General features: G+C 36.3%; 2 protein-coding genes, 1 long non-coding RNA gene and 1 pseudogene across 3 annotated transcripts; 1 reads left to right on the top strand and 3 right to left on the bottom strand.

The window, feature by feature from the left end:
• The first annotated feature begins 1,144 nt into the window (after window positions 1-1,144).
• LOC147921070 (uncharacterized) lies at window positions 1,145-2,383 on the top strand. Its single transcript, XR_015590441.1, has 2 exons — window positions 1,145-1,841; window positions 2,118-2,383. It is a non-coding gene; the product is annotated as an uncharacterized LOC147921070 (long non-coding RNA).
• Window positions 2,384-2,500: 117 nt separating this feature from the next.
• On the bottom strand, window positions 2,501-3,448 carry LOC104766797 (ethylene-responsive transcription factor ERF120-like). The gene is made up of 2 exons (XM_010490750.2): window positions 3,079-3,448; window positions 2,501-2,926 (listed from the first exon to the last, which is right to left on the bottom strand). Exons 1-2 carry the CDS (start codon window positions 3,446-3,448, stop codon window positions 2,730-2,732), a joined length of 567 nt encoding a protein of 188 aa, XP_010489052.2. The 3' UTR covers window positions 2,501-2,729.
• Window positions 3,449-6,096: 2,648 nt separating this feature from the next.
• Window positions 6,097-7,417, bottom strand: LOC104768046 (YDG domain-containing protein At5g47160 pseudogene; annotated as a pseudogene).
• A 1,698-nt stretch (window positions 7,418-9,115) lies between these two features.
• Window positions 9,116-12,200, bottom strand: LOC104766803 (phenylacetaldehyde synthase-like). The gene is made up of 13 exons (XM_019241560.2): window positions 12,088-12,200; window positions 11,882-12,014; window positions 11,572-11,644; window positions 11,249-11,479; window positions 10,985-11,148; window positions 10,767-10,907; window positions 10,626-10,685; window positions 10,366-10,530; window positions 10,222-10,278; window positions 10,056-10,120; window positions 9,835-9,958; window positions 9,613-9,750; window positions 9,116-9,517 (listed from the first exon to the last, which is right to left on the bottom strand). Coding segments are annotated over exons 1-13 (1,473 nt in total). The 5' UTR covers window positions 12,090-12,200; the 3' UTR covers window positions 9,116-9,397.
• Between the last annotated feature and the right edge of the window lie 6,222 nt (window positions 12,201-18,422).

Here is an 18,422-nt window from a genome sequence, read left to right as displayed (position 1 = left end):
AAATATGCATTCTATTTAAAAACAGTTTATATATGTTATTAGGTATAATCAAGTGCAGACAGTTGCGACTTTTCGTAGTACATTTTCGTAAATTTTTTTATTTATATTTGTTTTAAAAAAATCAAACGGTTGTATTTGTTCATTGTAGAGTTGTGTCTTTTAACCTTATTTTATTAATAATTTTTCATCACAACTTTTTGTTCTAATAGGTGTGTGAAGTCACTAACGTATGTCTATTTAAATAGTCATGTCTTTTGAAATTTCTATATATTTGTCTCTTCATCAGTAAATAACAAGTTCGTTGAAACAAATTATTAGAAATGATTAAATAGAATGCAATTAGGGATGTCAAAATGGGTCAAGTTTCATGGATCACCACAGCTTAACTCAACCCCTAATGAGTTAAATTTTTTTATCCTAATGATTTCATGAATAAATTGAGTTAGTGGGTAAAATGGTTTAATGGATCAATTGAGTTATGTGATAATGGGTAATAGTTTAACCATTTAATCCATCAATTCTTATTTTATTGATCAAATTAACTCAAATGCTTTTAACCGGTCAAAATTACCAAAACCACTAAATCAATCAAAATGTGTAATTTGATCAATGCTTCATCGTGATTTTGATTCAGAAAATTCAAATTTGATTGAGTATCGTTTGAGTAAAAATCAAAGACTTTCCAATCCTCCAGCTTAAGGTCGCTTTGTTATAATTGAGCTTCTTTCTTCTCCAACCCTCTCAGGTTCGCTTCTTCTTCGACCCATGTTATAATTGGTCCTTAAGCTTTTCATGTTCGTATTTTGCTGGTTTTAAGTTATTTTTTTTCTGGGTTTTGTTTTTAAGTATCTGGATTGCCCCTTAAGCTTCACGGTTGATTTTTTCTGGGTTTTCTTTTTAAGTATCTGGATTGTGTATGTGTTTATTATTTCGATGGTTTTGTGTTGATTTCTTAGTTTATGGTTTGTGTTGTGACTGTTGGACCTCAATTTATTTAAGCTTAGTGGGCTTAATAAAATTGGAGTGTGTGAATAGATAATGGGTCACATAGAAGTGGTTGGACTCAAATTGGAGCTCCAATAAGCCATCGGTTGTGTCAAACAAGAGATGAAGTCGATCTCTTCATCACGTCTCCTGAAGACTCGGTCTTCTTCGTTCTCAACTCCATGAGAATCGGGATTGAGGAGAGCACTACACAACTGTTGCTGGATTTGTGGATTGAGTGGGTTTGATTTGTTGAAAAACAAAGTCAATTACGTCGATCACAAAGACCTCTATATAAACACACGTTCGAGTCTCATTACGCAACGCATCAACGATCAAGCGATCAACAAAGATCAGAAAAGCTTAGAACACAAAACTCCAACAATCTCTCTCTCACAAAGTAAGTGTCTTCGAGAGTATCGTAGAGTGTAGTTCGTATAGAGCCGGTGTGTTTGAGTGATTAGCAAACCCGGTTGTGAATGGTTGTATCCTGGGACTCTTGTAACCACTAATCCCGTCGCACTGCAGGGGTTTCAAAGAGTTAAGGAAAGAGATTTCGGTCTTGCCTCCATTCTTCCCTTAACGTTTGTGTGTTTTCTCATAATCAATACCTCTTACGTAGTGTGGCAAATTTCTAGCTCCTACAGTGACAATACGGTGTTGTCGTATATCAATTTTTTTGTTTGATTTGGTTTATGGAGGTGGAAGCGTTGGTCTGGTGGATTTTGTTTATGAGTCCTCTTTTAGCATTGGTGCTCACGTAATAAATAAGTATCAAAGTCGTCTCCTTCATAGCAATGTCCAAGCTTTATTGTGTACTCTTTCTTGGCTATATGGTTATCCGACTAAAGATGAAGGTATGAGACAAAATTTTAAGTGTGTTGTGTACGTGTGTGTTGCTGTTATTTGATTGACTATGCTCGTATATGTAGAGTTGTCATTCTGATGCCATTTTGCTGTCTTGCTTCGTATAAACTGGTTTGTATGATGTAGATGAGAAGGACAAGATAGTTGTTATTCGGGAAAACCCAACTTCGAGTGGAAAAAAACATGAATGAAGCTTGACTATGTTTTATGTTTCTTGTACGTTCATGATCAACAATGCTAGTCATGAACTTGATATTGGCTTGCAGGTTGGGAGGGGGAAAGAATAGAAGAAGCTGAGTGAGAGAGAAGAGAAGCTTAATATTTGTTTTCTTTGTAAGAGACCCTTTCGAGGAGGGGAAGGAGTTTGAAAGATCTGCTTTTGCGTATTCAAAATCCACTATTCATCATATTACATTTGACCTCTAGTTTTGGATTTACAAGAGTTGATATATCATCTCGTTTAGAACTCATTTAACCATTTAACTAATCAAATTAAATGAGTTTATGGGTTAACCCAGCTCATTTAACCAAATATTAATCTGTAGAATTGGAATATAGTATTTTGCTTTTGCTCAAATATTATTGTATACTTTTATACATTTTAATATATATATATATATATTAAAATGTATAAAAGTATACAATAATATTTGAGCAAAAGCAAAATACTATATTCCAATTCTATAGATTAATAAAAACACAACACAACCGATCGATATACTTCGGTGTTAACATCAAACCAATCCAAACCAAACCAATATACTTCGGTTTGCTGACAGAAAAACGTTTTACTATTCCCAAAAAATTCTTTTTTTGCTTGTGAAGCAAGTAAGATGGTTCTTCCTGATGGATAACCTTCTACGATCCGTTAATATTTCTCAGTCATTTTCCACCCTCATGTTCTTGGTGGATGCTTTCTCTCCCTTTTGTGTGGCACCTCTTGCTGCAGGTCTTTGTCCGACAAGCTCAGCCGCCGCATCATTGTAAGCATGTGCAGCCATATCCGCTGTCGGAAACGTTCCAAGCCATCTTCTTACTTTCAAATTCGGATCCCATATCTCCGCCGACCAGGTACCTGATGGTATACATATGAAAGTACATAAAATACTGGACCATACCGATCAACATAACGTATTATTGGAATATAGACAAGCTTAGCTGATTGCTTATGAAAATATATACATAAACTAGTAGAAACTAGAAACAATATTCTCAAAGCTGGTTTACCTGATGGCTTTTTCCTCACTCCTTTGATCTTCTTCTCCTTCTTCTCCATGGTATCTTCGTGCCGTGGGAATACACAACCGTTGCAACCGGTGATACCACAGAGAGGACAAGGACCAGCGTTCAAAGATGGAAGACGAGATTCGCATGTTGAAGTGTCACCTTCGAAGTTTGATATCACTTGTCGCAAAGCAGAAACCATGATCACATGCTCTTCATCTCTTGTCACATAAGGAATGAAATTGTCGTCTCGATCGTACGAAGGAACATCTGCTGGATCCATTTTTTTGTTGTGTGGATGTTGTATGATGATTTGAAAACAAAGGGATTTATATATACCAGGGAGACATGTGGTCGGTCCTATGTGAATCATATAAAATCTCTGGACACGCGGACATCGTTATTAGATATTTTTATTTTTGTAATAAAACGCGATTATTCCTGAAAGAAAACGCGATTGTTAACCTTATTGACTTATAAGAAGAGTGTGTTGACTATCGTTTTCAGGCCAAGCTTTATGAACTGATGTAATGGATCAGTCCAACGAGTAAACAAGTAATACATTCATATATATATATATATATATATTTTGGACAAAACAAGTAATACATTTCTTAGTTAACAATGTCACATCAAAGCGATTGTATATATTATCTGTGATTTTGTTTAGAAAAAAACAAAAAATTTTGAAAGGTGTGGTCGACTGGTCGGATGACATTTATATAGTAAAATTGTTTTCAATCACAGTAAATGTGCTAACAAAATGTATTTATACAGTACTCTAGTTTGAAGAGAAAAACGTTCATATTTTTACTCCATTTAAAAGTGGTGGAATTTTTTTTTACAGCTCATTTACTGTCCCCTATTTATTTAGTCTGAAATTTTTCAACCAATCAAAGCCCAAGTGTTTTCTGCCAATACGTATACCAAATAAATCAGTTTCATTTGTAATTTGTATTTTGGACTGCAAAATGTACACATGTTTAAAATGTTTAAAACAATAGCTGTTGTCTTTTGCATGACCATTATAAACAAATCCTGTTGTTTTCTATAAACCGGTTTCAACTGATTTTAACAGGAGAAACCCAATAAATCGGTTCAATTCGAAAGAAATTAAATAACCAAAAAAACCTGAAACCTGATCTAACCCAACCAAAATATCCGAACTCGCAGCTCTGTGATACACAATGGGAATCACTCGGTAAATTTCTCAACAATATTTAAAAAAAAAAAGAGAGAAGAAAATCGGTTCTCATTTATGAACCCATCAAGATTTCTTTGAAGACTTCTTTCACACATCTCCTGAATTGGAAGAAGGTGTGTTTCACACATCTCCTGAATTGGAAGAAGGTGTGTCACCCCAAAAAGGAAGGTGGGTTGGGTATTCGATCTACACCAGAACTGAATAAATCACTCCTAGCTAAGGTTGGGTGAAGACTACTTAAGGATCAAGACAGTCTCTGGGCTAGGGTGTTGAGAAGCAAATACAAAGTGAAGGAGATTCATGATCATTCATGGTTGATTCCTAAAAGCAACTGGTCGTCGACCTGGTGGAGCGTGGTTGTGGGATTGAGAGAGGTGATCGTTCCTGGTTTGGGTTGGATGATCGGGGATGGGAGATCTGTTAAGTTTTGGTCTGATAAATGGTTGCTTAGTATGCCACTGATGGAGGTAGTGACAGGGGATTTGCCTGCTGATTGTTTGGCTCTGACAGCGCATGAACTCTGGCAGAATTGGGTGGGTTGGTCAATGGCTAGAATTGCACCTTATGTTGATGAAAACATCATTCTGCGGTTGAGAGCAGTGGTGTTAGATACTGTAACAGGCGCCAAGGACCATTTGTCGTGGAATGATACACCAGTTGGGGTGTTTACGGTGAGTTCTGCTTACACGCTTCTTACTCGGGATAATACACCGCGACAGGACTTGCGTTTATTGTTTCAAAGATGCTGGCAAGTTACGGTACCAGCGAGAATTTGTGTCTTTATCTGGCAAGTCTTGAACCAGATTTTAATGACGAACGTGGAGAGATGTCGGAGACATCTATGTGATTCAGGGCTCTGCCAAGTCTGTAAAAGTGGCGACGAGACAATCATTCATATTCTACGTGATTGCCCCGCTATGGCGGGTGTCTGGGCCTGTTTGGTTTCAGCTGGGAAATGGCGAGAATTTTTCTCCATGTCATTGCTTGAGTGGGGATAGTAATTTGGCGAAAGAGGTTTATGTGGCTAATCTGCAGGTTGTGGTTGCTTAACAAAGTCGAGGGTCGAGGGTGGAGAGAATGATTCGATGGGGCCAGCCCGTGAGGGTTGGATGCGGTTGAATACAGATGGGGCGTCACGGGGGAACCCGAGGTTAGCTACTGTCGGTGGTGTTCTCTGAGATAATGCGGGTGACTGGGTTCGGGGTTTCATTTTGAACATTGGTATATGCTCTGCACTGTTAGCTGAACTATGGGGCGTTTACTGTGGTCTGTTTACTGCTTGGGAGAGTCAGGTCTAGCGCTTGGAGTTAGAGGTAGATTCCAAAATTGTGGTTAGTTTTCTGACGATAGGGATAGGGGAGTCTCATCCGTTGTCATTCCTGGTACGTTTGTGCTATGGCTTTCTTTCAAGAGACTAGATAGTCCGTATTTTGCATGTGTATAGAGAGGCTAATCGTCTTGTAGACGGGTTAGCGAACTATGTGTTTTCTCAACCTTTAGGTTTTCATATGTTTGATGTTGTATCGGATTGTGTCCGTTCTATTTTGTTGGAGGATGCTTGTGGAACTGCGTTCCCAAGACCAATCCGGTTGTAACTTTTTTAATTTTTGCTGAATAAATTTGGGGGCATGCCCCCTTTCCCGACCAAGAAAAAAATATGGGCTTGCCCCCTTTCCCGACCAAGAAAAAAATATCATGATCTGTTTGATTTGTTTTTTCTTATAATTTGAATTAAATAATAGTTAAACTATATTAAAAATATTAAAATAATATATTTGAGAGACTCATAGAGACACAAAGTTTATCACACTAACATTTCAAAAGTCTACAGAAGGTTGACCAGCTATCCTGCTAAGCTTAAACTTGAAAATAGTGTTACCTTGAGGCCTTCTCTCTTCCCAATACTTGTTAACCATATATAACCCATCATATACATAATCCTTTCCTTTATGATCCAATCTCTTTTTGCCTAGGATCAGTCGCACTGGAGTCTTTTCCTTAATGTTATTAGCTAAAGCCAAATTTCCTCCAACAAGCTTCTGATCTTTGATTGCCTTTTGATCCCTACTCTTCACATTACCTCCTTGACCACAATAGATCATCACACCGTTAACGAATCTATCGTCGTAATCATTACCTTCAGATGAAACAATGCTAGTAGCTAGTTCCATGGTTCCTTTCTTCATGTAATCAATCCCACCCATGATGTCGAAGTGAAGACCGATTACATTGAGTTCTGCTTTGAATTGAAATTTGTCTCCAACCTTGATTCCAGGGATTGGTCCAAGCATCTTTTGACAGTTCACTTGCATCCCCATTTCACTAAGAATAGTACGAGTTTGGTAATGTATCCTACTTTTGGCAGTTTTGGATTCACCTCTTTGTATTGCATTGTCACAGTCGAGCTCATCAAAACACAAGTTTGAAATGACGTAACACCTTGTGAACTTTCTCGCGTGGGCTAAGATCTTTGAATATCTGGTTTTGTTGTATAGTCGGAATGACTCCAAGTTTATTCAACCGTGTTTCGTCTTTGTGTTGAGTTGGTTTATAAGCATCGACTCTTAGTCTTACCGCAACTACATTACTCAACTTCTTCTTTGCCGGTGAGTATCCATGTTTGTGCACATCATTAGCTCTTGGTATTAATGCAGTTGCATTAAACAAATTCTTCTTCGTCGGGGTATATTTATATTTTGGCACAATTCTGGCTACCAAAGGATCCTTGTGAAAGTTACCAAAATGAAGTCTTCTTTTGCTTTGAGAAGCCATTAGCTTAATACTTTTCTCAGCTCTTAATTATTTCACTTTACTTTCAGAAAATAAAGGAATTTTCCTCTTAGCTAGAGAAAATTTTCCATTCCCAACATTGCCAATAGTTGTTATATTGAAGCCAGCTTTCTTCATAATCAAATCAAACGATTCGGCTTCCTTAGGGATTTGGTAATTGTGATGACTAACACCAACATGATTGTTATCTTCATGACCATCTAAATCCTCTTTTGTCTCACTTATAAGAGCAACTACAATACTACCAATCTCAATTCTCTCATTTTTAACAATAAATTGTGGAAAATCTCTAACCGAAGAGACCTTTCGTCGCTTATAAGAAGAGGAGATCCTTTGAATCATCATCATCCTACAATGTGCGCAAAATCAATGGTTTGGTAAACAAAGATGAAACCCTTATAACAAATCTCTATTATCCCACAGATAAATCATAAGAAATTTAGAAAATATAATTTAACTCATGTTTAAACATATATAATTCCAAAAAAATGATATGTGTAACAAGAATCATATAAATATTGAAATCTAACAATAAGTTCAAGAAAGTGGCATGTGTAACAACGCAAACACAATAAATATTGAACTCTAACAATAACACAAGAGAACAACTGTAACACTCTACCCTGCTACTCCAGCGGATGAGCATGACTTGTCTCTGATATTTTTAAATGCTTACTACAATGGAAGCTTGTCTAGACTTTTGGGATGCATGAGTAAACATGTTTATTCAGTAAGGATGATCATAGCTACTCACATGAACTTAAACACTTGTCTAGTCCCAAACTCCCAATGAACATAAGTTGCAATGAAAGATCGATAAACCACTTACACCACATAATTTACCAATTTAATATAAACACAAAATCTAGCATAAAAAGTTCCTTGTAATCATTGTCAAACACGTATTAAGTAGCACCAATCAATCTAGCTATCTAACCCGAACTTAGTGTTCCTAGAACAACATAATAAGAAGCATATGCAAGGGTCTACAATCTTACCTCGACATTGGTGCGGCAAACATTCTAGGGTTAGCAACAACACGAGGGGGATCTTTCCTCCTTCCATCACCCGATGCAATATTAACTTCCACACACTCAATCATCCTTTGTAGATTTAAGGTTTTACAGAGAGATTAAATTAAGATATAGGGTTTTAAGAAACTAGCAGTTTCAAATAAGCTTACCGTACGGTTTAGGGTTAGGATATCCTTTCTCTCTCCTTACGGTAGAGACAACAGATTGACGACGGTGGCTAGGGCTCGGGCTTGGGTGATAGAATTTTAGATTTTCTTTGTATTTTTTTACTTGTGACTAAAGGTAAAAATTAAGGGGATTAACTATCTATTTATAAGGATACTAATAGATTAGATTTTTCCTTTTCTTTAACGGGTTAAAATTTTTTTTTTTTTAAACTGAGCCTTTTTTCCTTTAAACAAACCGGGCTTACCTACATATTTGGACCCGGAACGTTACAAATACGAAAATGATGGAGATGGAAATTTGTAACTTTGAACCGTTATTGTGTGTAAAATCATGGAGATTGTGAAAATACGAACGTGGATTAGAGCAGCTTAACAAAGTGAGAGTCTAGATTTTTACAACACCTTGTTTCTAAAAACATCGTCAACCAGCGGAATGATCATTGTCTATAAAAATTGATGAGAAATTAAGTGTACTATATTGTTGGGAAGTGAATTTGCATCCGCCTATCATCGATTTAATTTTAACATTAATCATTTAAAATTGGTTAGCTTAGTTTTAATGATAATGATTCAAATTATTTATTTATTTTCTAATAAATGGTGGAACTTTTTTAAGACAAACAAACAGATGCAATCCCTTTCTTTTGTCTATTTCATAGCCAAATACAGTAATGTTGTGCTTTTAGCCGATATCTATCAAATATAGCTGTTTTCAAACTATGCGACTTGTGGTGTTGACAGCCACTTGATAAAGATATAAAATGCAAAAATTACCAGTTTACATGGGATTTATGTGCAATATTTCAAATTGATTTGTTCTCTATTTTCTCGCATGGTATAAAACGTCTAACAATATTTTCATTGTATACATTAACCACAATAGATACAAACAAAATAGATAAAGATACAATAAATAAAGATGATAAAATACACACAATCACACAAGACTACCTTACTAAAGTTTGCTTACAGAAATCAAACCAAAGGTGATAAATCTCTGACTTTTTATTTTATTTTTTTTTATAAATTTAATATCAAATCAGATTAAACCCAACCCAACCCAAATGCTCTGGTTTGTTGGCAAGACCCGATTTATTACTCGAGTTTGTTTTTTAATTATCTTATATTTACTTGTGAAGCAAGAAAGATGCTTCATCCTGAATAACGTTCCACGCCTCCTTCACGTGCTTCTCCTCCGTCAGTGGTGCTCCTATGGCGCAACGTAGAACGATTTTTCCCGACAAAGCCTGTTTCCCAAGTAACGCAAATACATTTAAATTGATTAATTAACAACTTCATTCAGCTAGATCAAGAACACGAAGAAAGAATAGTCATCACTTACCGTGTGAGAAATAAAGAGCTTCCCTGAAGAGTTCACTGCGTCTTGGAGTTTGCGGTTTTGGTTATTACACTTCTTTTCATCGTTTTTCGCAGGCACGAGGCGGAAACAGACAAGTGAAAAGATCCGAGGTGTGACAATCTGCAAACGAGAATAATTACTTATTCACCTTTTCTTACTAAAATCTTTTTCTAATTAAAGAGTTTTAGAGATTTTAACAGTTACCTCAAAGTTAGGATCTTCAGAGACAAGTTGTTCGAAATCTTTAGCGAGTTTGATATGGTTTCTTATATAATTCTTCAAGGCCTCAGATCCATAGAGCCGTAAAACCATCCATAGTTTCAATGATCTGTCAATAAAAAAAACAAAACAAAACACAGATTATATCTATGCAAAATGTTCTTCTTACAAGACTTTAAATTTAAATATCTCTGAAAGCAAAAAACCTGAAACTTCGTCCTAGAGGGATTTGCCAATCTTTGAAATCAACAACCAAGTTCGCCTGAGAGGCCTAGCCAAAAAAAATTTAAATTAAGAGTATATCAAGACTACTAATTAATCTGATAGACTCAAATAAGAAAGATTTGTGGTAACAAAATATTTCTTATATACCTTGTTTTTGAGATACTCCGGATTTGTTGAAAGAGCTTCAGTGAGAGAATCTTGATCCTGTTTTCCAACTATTAATCATTTTCTTATGTACACGAAGATAGAGAGAAAGGAGAAAGGTGAGATTAAAAGGGCAACTATATATACCTTCACCCAAAGAAGTGAACAATCGAAATTAGTAAGGAACCATTTGTGAGCACTCATGCTAAAAGAGTCTGTAGTTTCCACACCGTCGATGTATTGTCGGTACTCTGGACATATACAAGCACTTCCAGCATAAGCTGCATCTACGTGAAACCACATGTCATTGCTCTGAGAAACGTAGCAAGAGAAATAGCATCAGTTCTATATGCCATAATAAGTAGTCTCAATGAAGCAGCTTGTTTGAAAATGTGAAAATAACTAACGTTAGCGATCTTTCCCAATTCAGCCAATGGATCAATGGCGGCTGAAGAAGTGGTTCCAACCTGGAATATAACAAATGAATATTTCAGAGGACATGCTTCAAGTATCAAGAGGGTAAGTAATGAACATGCGCTACTTCTTACAGTAGCACATAAGAAGAATGGAATCAATCCAGCTTCAAGATCTTGAGAAACAGCTTCTTGGAGCAATCCTGGACGCAGAGCGTAATTTGTAGAGGCGTCGGTTTCCAGAACCCTGCAGTTCTCTGGATGGATTCCAACGATCTGTCAACAATATAAATTAAGTTAGCTTCGTGTTACAATAATTTATTTTGAGTACTACAAATCTGAAAAAATATCACCTGGCAGGTCTTTTGAAACGCTGAATGAGTCTGGTCAGAGGAGTAGACAACAAGCTTCTCAAGCGCGTTTTGCCCAACGTTTCTTAAAACCTTGTTGCGTGCAGCAATCAGAACAACAAGAATAGCTTCACTAGTTGACCCTTGTATTACTCCACCTCCATTTCCTACAATACAACTCAAGCCCACACTTATTAGGTCTTATATATATATATATAAGCAAACAAGCTTAATTAATTTGTATGTATAATTATTGCTATCAAGTACCTTTGGATAGAAACTGATCGGGTAGGTTGAGAAGTTTTGCAAGCCAATCAAGAACGATCATCTCGAGCTCGGTGGCAGCTGGAGAAGTTATCCAACTGAAACCCATAATTCCAAGACCAGCACTCAACATGTCACCCAAGAACCCGGCAACACTGCTGTTGGCAGGGTAATAAGCAAAGAAACTCGGGCTTTGCCAATGCGTTACTCCAGGCAATATCTTCGCCCGAACATCTGCCAAAAGAAACTCAAACCAAATCAAGTTTAGACTTATCTACGTACTACTCTCAACCAAAACCATGTAAGGGGGTATTCAGTTATCTCACCATCAAGAACTTGGTCCATCGTTTCAGGGTGGTCTGGTGCGATATCAGGCAAAAGCTTATGAAGATAACCAGGCTGCATCGATACAAGGAATATATTCAACAATTGTGAACAAATGAAACCAGAGAGTTTTTAAACACACAAAAAGATATAGTCTGCACTTTCACTTCAAACAAGACCAGTGTGAAGATTTTGTTTGTTGGCTAAAGAACTTGTTTGTTGTTGTACTTGTAACAAGATACAATGTGAAGATTAATTGAGCTACTAGATTGGAACTCATCAAAGGATAAGAGGAAAACAAGTAGAAATGACCTGAACTTGGCTAAGAACAGGGAAACTTTCGATAGTTTTGTAATAATCGGCAATGAAATCAATCAGTCGATGTCCGTATTCTCTGAGTTGCTCTGAGTCCATCGGCTTCAACACGTTCCTGCTTTCATTCCCCCTGAAGAAAAACCAAAAACTAAGACAAGTGTCGTCTGAAAATATGAGAAAACGTTATTCATTCAGAGACTCACATTTTGTTTTTTGTCTTGCGTCGTTTTGGATTGGTGGTTTATCCCTCAAGAGCTTTCTGAATTGTTGTTAGGTTTCACTTGGAGTAAGATACTTATTTATAGGACCAGACTTTAAAACGTATGCAAGTTGTATTAAGACAATTTTATAAACATTTTCCATGAAGAAAAAAAATGAATCACATACTCGCTAGGTATCTATTATGGTAACCTAACCACCTAGATCTTTATCAATTTAATGGACAATAATGAATGAGAAATTTGATTATACATAAGAACGTTCAGATCAATGAAAATTACTTACTACCAAAAAAGATATGAAATTGTAATAAGGAATAAATAAGGCTCTTATACGCAGTGGTTGCGGGAGTTTGTAAGCAGGCGATTTTGGTTTCAAACATTAATAATTGTGAACAACTGGTATAGCGCGGTTAAAAACATGTGGGATTGTGGGAGTTTTATGACTGATTAATCAGTGGGAAACGATACTGGTTTAATAAAAAACTATCAAATTAAATGTAATATATAAGTATAAATTTATAGTGAAACAAAAATAATTAATATTGGGAAATTAAAATAAAAGAATGATTAGTGTTTGAGAATTAATGTGAATATAACGATATATTAGGTTTTCACCCGCGTTATACCGCATGACTAAATTATAAATTAATGTATTTTAAATTGATTTAGTTTTCAAATTCCCCATTAATTAAATTTTATCTAATTAATTTATAATTTTGTTTAGAATTTGTTTTTCTTCTTCTTACGTTTTATACAGTTTATAACCTAATTACATTAAATTTGTTATTAGATAGAATATAAAATTTTAAAACACTTAGTTTTGTTTTCTATAATTAAACAGAGGTATATGCTTATATGGTATGTTAGTGTATATTTTTATGTGTATACATTTTTTTTTTTGGAATATTATCAATGTGTTGTAATATGTGTAATATTTTGTAGTTCATATACTAAATAATTTATAAGTTAATTTTCCAAACTATGACTACAAATCTATAGTATATGAAATAAACTAATAGTTTTAGTGTTGGTTCTATAGTCCAAACCCGCCATGCTAGCCGGATCATGCAACATGTTCAAAGATTTTTAATCCGCAAAAACTCATCATACGAAACCCGCCATGCTAGGTGGATTACACAACATGTTCAAAGATTTTTAATCCGCAAAAACTCATCATACGAAACCCGTGAAAGTAAAATATAGTATGTGAGGCTAAAAGTCACTTTTTATCAAATCAGTTTTTCAAATTTTTAAAGAACAATACCTTCACTCACCTCTTTATAAAATATGAAAATAAAATCTGTATACATTTACAATTATATTTGTTACCTTTTAAAACAATTAGTTTTTATAAAAAAGTCAAATATAAATAGAGTTAATTTATTTATTAAATTAATTATTTAATGTCAATGGCATGCCTGTAAATAAGTGCCAATTTGAGGATTTATTTTATAAATGTCTTAAAAAATGTATATATAGATATTTTTCCAAAGACATTGCAGCTTCACATTTTTGTAAATAAATTGCTGATTCACATTTTTGCAGAAAAATTAGGAAACCGTGTTTTTGGCGGAAAAAAAATTAATGTAAAAACTACTAATTGGCCAGATTTAATAAAGGAAATAACAAAACAAAAATAAGCTATTCATGGGTATTTATTGGACACAATAGACCATTATTTATTAAAGATCACCCATACAAAATATAATACTTGTGGTCGTCAACCCCAATGGTTCATGGACGTACCATTTCCAACGGTACCCGTAGCCAACTTGCCATAACCAATCCGAGTCGGGTCCAATTCAGATTTTCGGGTTCAGTATATTTGCCCAGGCCTAGGTAGTGCCATGTTGAGACTTCAGAGAGAATTGTTCATCTTTTTCTCATATTCTAAACTTTGTTTTTTTTCCCTGGACACAAACGCACCTCATTTATTGATTGTAATACAAATACATGATTTGCATCCATCTATTAATAAGTGAGAAAAACGCTGATGAAAGAAAAAAAGTGCTTTCGTTTTCTAGCATTCATTGCTAGCAAATCTGCCTTTCTGTCGGTTGATGTGTGTGGAGACAAAATCCAAGATGAGACTATCACTTCATTTAACCGTTATAGTTCTTCTAGTTCCTTCATTTCTGATACAAAAGCATGGCAGTCGTCTAGGTTTGAGATCATGTTCGTCAAATCGGTAAAATTGGTTTTCAATCCAATTATTTAGCATTAATCAATGCAATATATAGTACTTGCATCATTTGTTTCATAATCAAGTATATAAGTGATGCAAAATTGATTACTTTTTTATCAATCAATAAATGATGTAATTAAATAAAATAAGTAACATTAACCATCATTTTTGTTGTATTGTACATTTTATCCTATAATTTTAGTGACATATATTCTCGTTTCAAAATTAATTAATTATATATATATATATATATATATATATATATATATAACTTGATTAGGTCGTGTAGATACTTGAACTATCCGCACTAATGCTAGATAAGGTGACGGGTGCGAAGGACTGTATGTCGTAGGGGGAGACTATTGATGGTCGTTTCACTATTAAATCTGTGTATGAGCTGTTAACAAGGCGAGGGTCACTGGAGCAAGATATGAGAAAGTTTTATGATCGGATTTGGAAAGCTGTAGTGCCAGAGAGGGTGAGAGTGTTTCTTTGGCTTGTTGCGAGACAAGTGATTATGACAAATGCAGAAAGATTTCGTCGACATCTGACTGATTCTGTGGTCTGCTCAGTATGCAAAGGGGGGGGGGGGGTTGAGACGATAATCCACGTACTCCAGGACTGTCCGGCAATGGCAGGGTTGTGGCAACGGGTTGCCCCGGCGAGTAAGCGTCGTTTATTTTTCACTTAGACATTACTTGAATGGCTGTTTGGAAATCTCGGAGGTGGTGTGGAGACGATGAATCGTATTGGAGTGTCTTGTTTTCTCTAGCTATCTGGTGGGCTTGGAAGTGGCGTTGTGGTAATGTGTTTAGAGAAAACAGAGTATGGCGAGACCGAGTGAAGTTTATTAAGGAGTTTGCGAGGTTGTTGCAGCTCGTCGGGTGAGTGAGAGAGTTCGTCGGGAACGACGGGAGATTCTAGTCAAGTGGGTAGCTCCGCAAGAGGGGTGGTTTAAGCTTAATACCGATGGTGCTTCTCGAGGTAATCCTGGGTTCGCGGCTGCAGGTGGGGTTCTCCGGGATGCAGAAGGGGGTGGTGTAACGGCTTTGCTTTGCATATTGGAAGATGTTGGCTCCCTTGGCGGAGTTATGGGGCGTTTACTACGGGCTTCTTATTGCTTGGGAACGAAAAACTATGAGAATTGAGTTGGAGGTTGACTCAGAGATGGTGGTGGGTTATCTTAGGACAGGGATCGGGGAGACTCATCCGTTGTCCTTCCTGGTGCGGCTGTGCCATTGCTTGTTATACAGGGACTGGATAGTCCGTGTGAAACATGTGTATAGGGAAGATAATTATCTTGCCGATGGATTAGCGAACTATGCTTTTACTTTGTCTTTAGGTTTTCATTCTTTCGTACTGTTCAGAGCGCTGTCGCGTCTCTGTTGCATAATGATGTGTTAGGACCTGCGTGTCCTCGTAGTGTTTCTGTTGTAAACGGATGAAAGTTGTCTTTTTGAATAGTAATCTCGGGGAGGTTTCTCCCCGCTGCTTTACCAAAACAAAAGTCCGTGTAGATACGCATGTGTAAAAAATGTATGCCAAATCTTATTGAAACTAATCAGATTTTAAGTAATATCACGCATGTTGATTATAGATTTTATTTGAGATTTTTCTATAACGGGATTTAAATTTCATGCACTTCATATTGCAATACAACATTTTAACTTTATAGTACATCATAAGACAATTAAATTTTAATTATATATACTCCATCACAGTGGATCATATATAGTATAATTTTCATATCAAAAAATAATATGCGCATTATATCAAATATATATCTTACTTAGTTTTTTAAAATATCTAAAAGTTAACAAACATAATTAATAAAGAAAAAATGAATACTAATATTTCAAAATCCAAAATTATTATAAATATATTTCTTTATATCGTAATTGTAACGCCCACAAACCAAAATTTTTTTTTTTGGTGTGGGTGTCGAGCAACACTAATGGAGTATTGGTCAACATCATAAGTTATAGTTAAAATTTGCGGTTTAGTTTGTGAATTAAGTCCGATTTAGCAGTTTTGGAGGAAACCATGGTTTCTTTCGGTTTGGGCAACTAATCTAATAGTTCTGTCTTTAATTATTGTTAGGTTGTCACAAAAAAAAAACTTGACTTACTATCTCTCTTCTTCCCTAGTATGTTTTGTGGCTTCCAGAGAAAAAGATAAAAAGGGAAATAAAGTTTGAGTTTGGTGCTTGGTCCAGAGGCTTAAGATGAGCAAAAAGGCGAGTGGTTGGTGGTTGCAAGCAAGTGAGGAGTAGATCAGTTGCTGTAGGCGTGATAGGGATGTTGTGGGGTTGTGTTCTTGCTGTTCTTCGTCAAGGTGTTTAAATCAGTGGTAAAGGCAAGGTGTATATTTTGGGTCCTTGAGTTATTGGTGGGAAGTGGAGGTTAAAAAATACAATTTAACAAACATGTCACTTAGTAAATTAATTGTAATTTTGGCCTCCTTAATTTTGTAGACTTAGAGGCAAGTGCTTCATTTGTTGACTTTAAATCCGTCTTGACGTTGATGTTTCAGGGTTTGATATCTAATATCATGACAACAAAATCCAGATTGTTCGGCTCCTTGTAGCCATGTTACACATCTTTTTAATTATCACTTAAACTCTTATGATTTGAATGAATGTTTAGTTTTTTCCAAAAAACAGAATACAAAAACGTTTTAGGGATGATTTTGCATCTACGTAGTAAAATCTGATAACTGTAAAAATGTAAAATTTATGAAACTTACTGAAATTTATATTATACTAGGTGATGGTCCACTTATGTTATAGAAGGTGAAAAAATCTAAACGCTCCCAGGCCCGAATATCGAGGAGTCTCAACTTTTCACCCCTTCCGACGTCGACGAAGCTATGACTCGCCGGCGTCCGAAAGTATCTGTTTCCTCTGATTTTGCTCGCCGGCGTCGCTTGCAATCTCGTTTTGGCATCTTGCTCAATCATCGGGAACTGACCGATCTTTTCAACCCTCCACAAAACTAGCAACCTGCTTTGGACAGATAACACTTAGTGGCAGCAGAGGGAGGAAGTGTTCGGCGACTCTTCATAATCTTTGCAAGCGACTGGGGGAAGTGGTGCTGGTCTTATCCGGCGTCGGGTGCCTCATCTCTGATTTCTAAACCGTCTCGCCGTAGCCGTTTACATCGCCTCCTCCCATGTCCAACTAAGACGACTCTAGGGTTTTCATTGTTGTTGGATCTCCTTTTAATTATGGGCCTTATTACCAGGCCTCGACCCATTAACAGAAGTTTCTATCCAAATCCAAGAAACATATGGTTCAGGTCCATCGTGCTTCCTTTCTTGCCAAACCAAACCGACATGAGAGTTCTGATCCTCTCTGTTAGATGGCTACAGTTTCCATCTGAAGTTCGACTTGAACCCATGGATCGAGTATTGGTTATGTATCTCTAAAACCTTGGTACCATATTATCCTCTGTTCAAGCTCTATCAAGACTTACTCTCGTTAAACCGCTTTCGACGTTGTGACTGTGGACATCGATCTCCTCTGCCCAGGTCTGCTCATTATATCCCTCTATCAATATCAATCCTAATACCTATTAACTCTATATTAGCTGGTCTTTATTACTATGCTAGAAGAGTCTTGGTTCCCCTGGGTTGTTGTGTTCTTGCGTCGGTTTATGCTAAATGTGTTGAAAAGCTACGACATTATGATCACACCTCTACGGAGTGTTGGTTACCGCTGCTTTATCAACCTGCCTTTATTGTATCCCGGAAACTTCAAGTTTATCTCTGTGTTAATCAGTTTTTTCAAGGATACAGCGGTCTTATTGACAAGAGTATTGCTAAGTTCATGCAAGGCTGAGAATGGTTGCTCTGCCCTTAGTCAAGGTGGGTGTCGAAGCTTCTTGTGCTGTGATTTGTTTGTACTAGTAGGGGTTTGGAGTGTATTATCTAAATCCGTGAATGACATTGTGATATCAAACTCAAATTCTCTAGTTCCAATCATATCTGCTTGGTCAAGTCGAGGGCTCCTCAGTATTAGTATATTGTGTTCTTTAGAATGGTCTGAGCTATATCCATGTCAAGGCCAGCCTATAAGCAGTGTTCGGATGTTTTCTTTGCTGAGCTCCAAGTTGGAATATGATCCATCAATCTG

This window comes from Camelina sativa, chromosome 19 (assembly GCF_030686135.1).
Source record: "Camelina sativa cultivar CO46 ecotype springtype chromosome 19, ASM3068613v1".
Taxonomy (NCBI): domain Eukaryota; kingdom Viridiplantae; phylum Streptophyta; class Magnoliopsida; order Brassicales; family Brassicaceae; genus Camelina; species Camelina sativa.
Note: the sequence above shows the minus strand (reverse complement) of the source record. Positions and strands in the feature narration are given on the sequence as shown.

Bases quoted from the DNA above. Each gene is read 5' to 3' on its own strand.
- LOC104766797 (XM_010490750.2), bottom strand. From the start codon at position 3,448: ATGATTCACATAGGACCGACCACATGTCTCCCTGGTATATATAAATCC. The intron at 2,927-3,078 runs GTAAACCAGCTT...GTATACCATCAG, and splicing joins AGTGAGGAAAAAGCCATCAG to GTACCTGGTCGGCGGAGATA.
- LOC104766803 (XM_019241560.2), bottom strand. The intron at 10,686-10,766 runs GTAAGAAGTAGC...GTTATATTCCAG, and splicing joins CATTCTTCTTATGTGCTACT to GTTGGAACCACTTCTTCAGC. The intron at 9,518-9,612 runs GTAAGTGATGAC...CTTGGGAAACAG, and splicing joins AGCTCTTTATTTCTCACACG to GCTTTGTCGGGAAAAATCGT.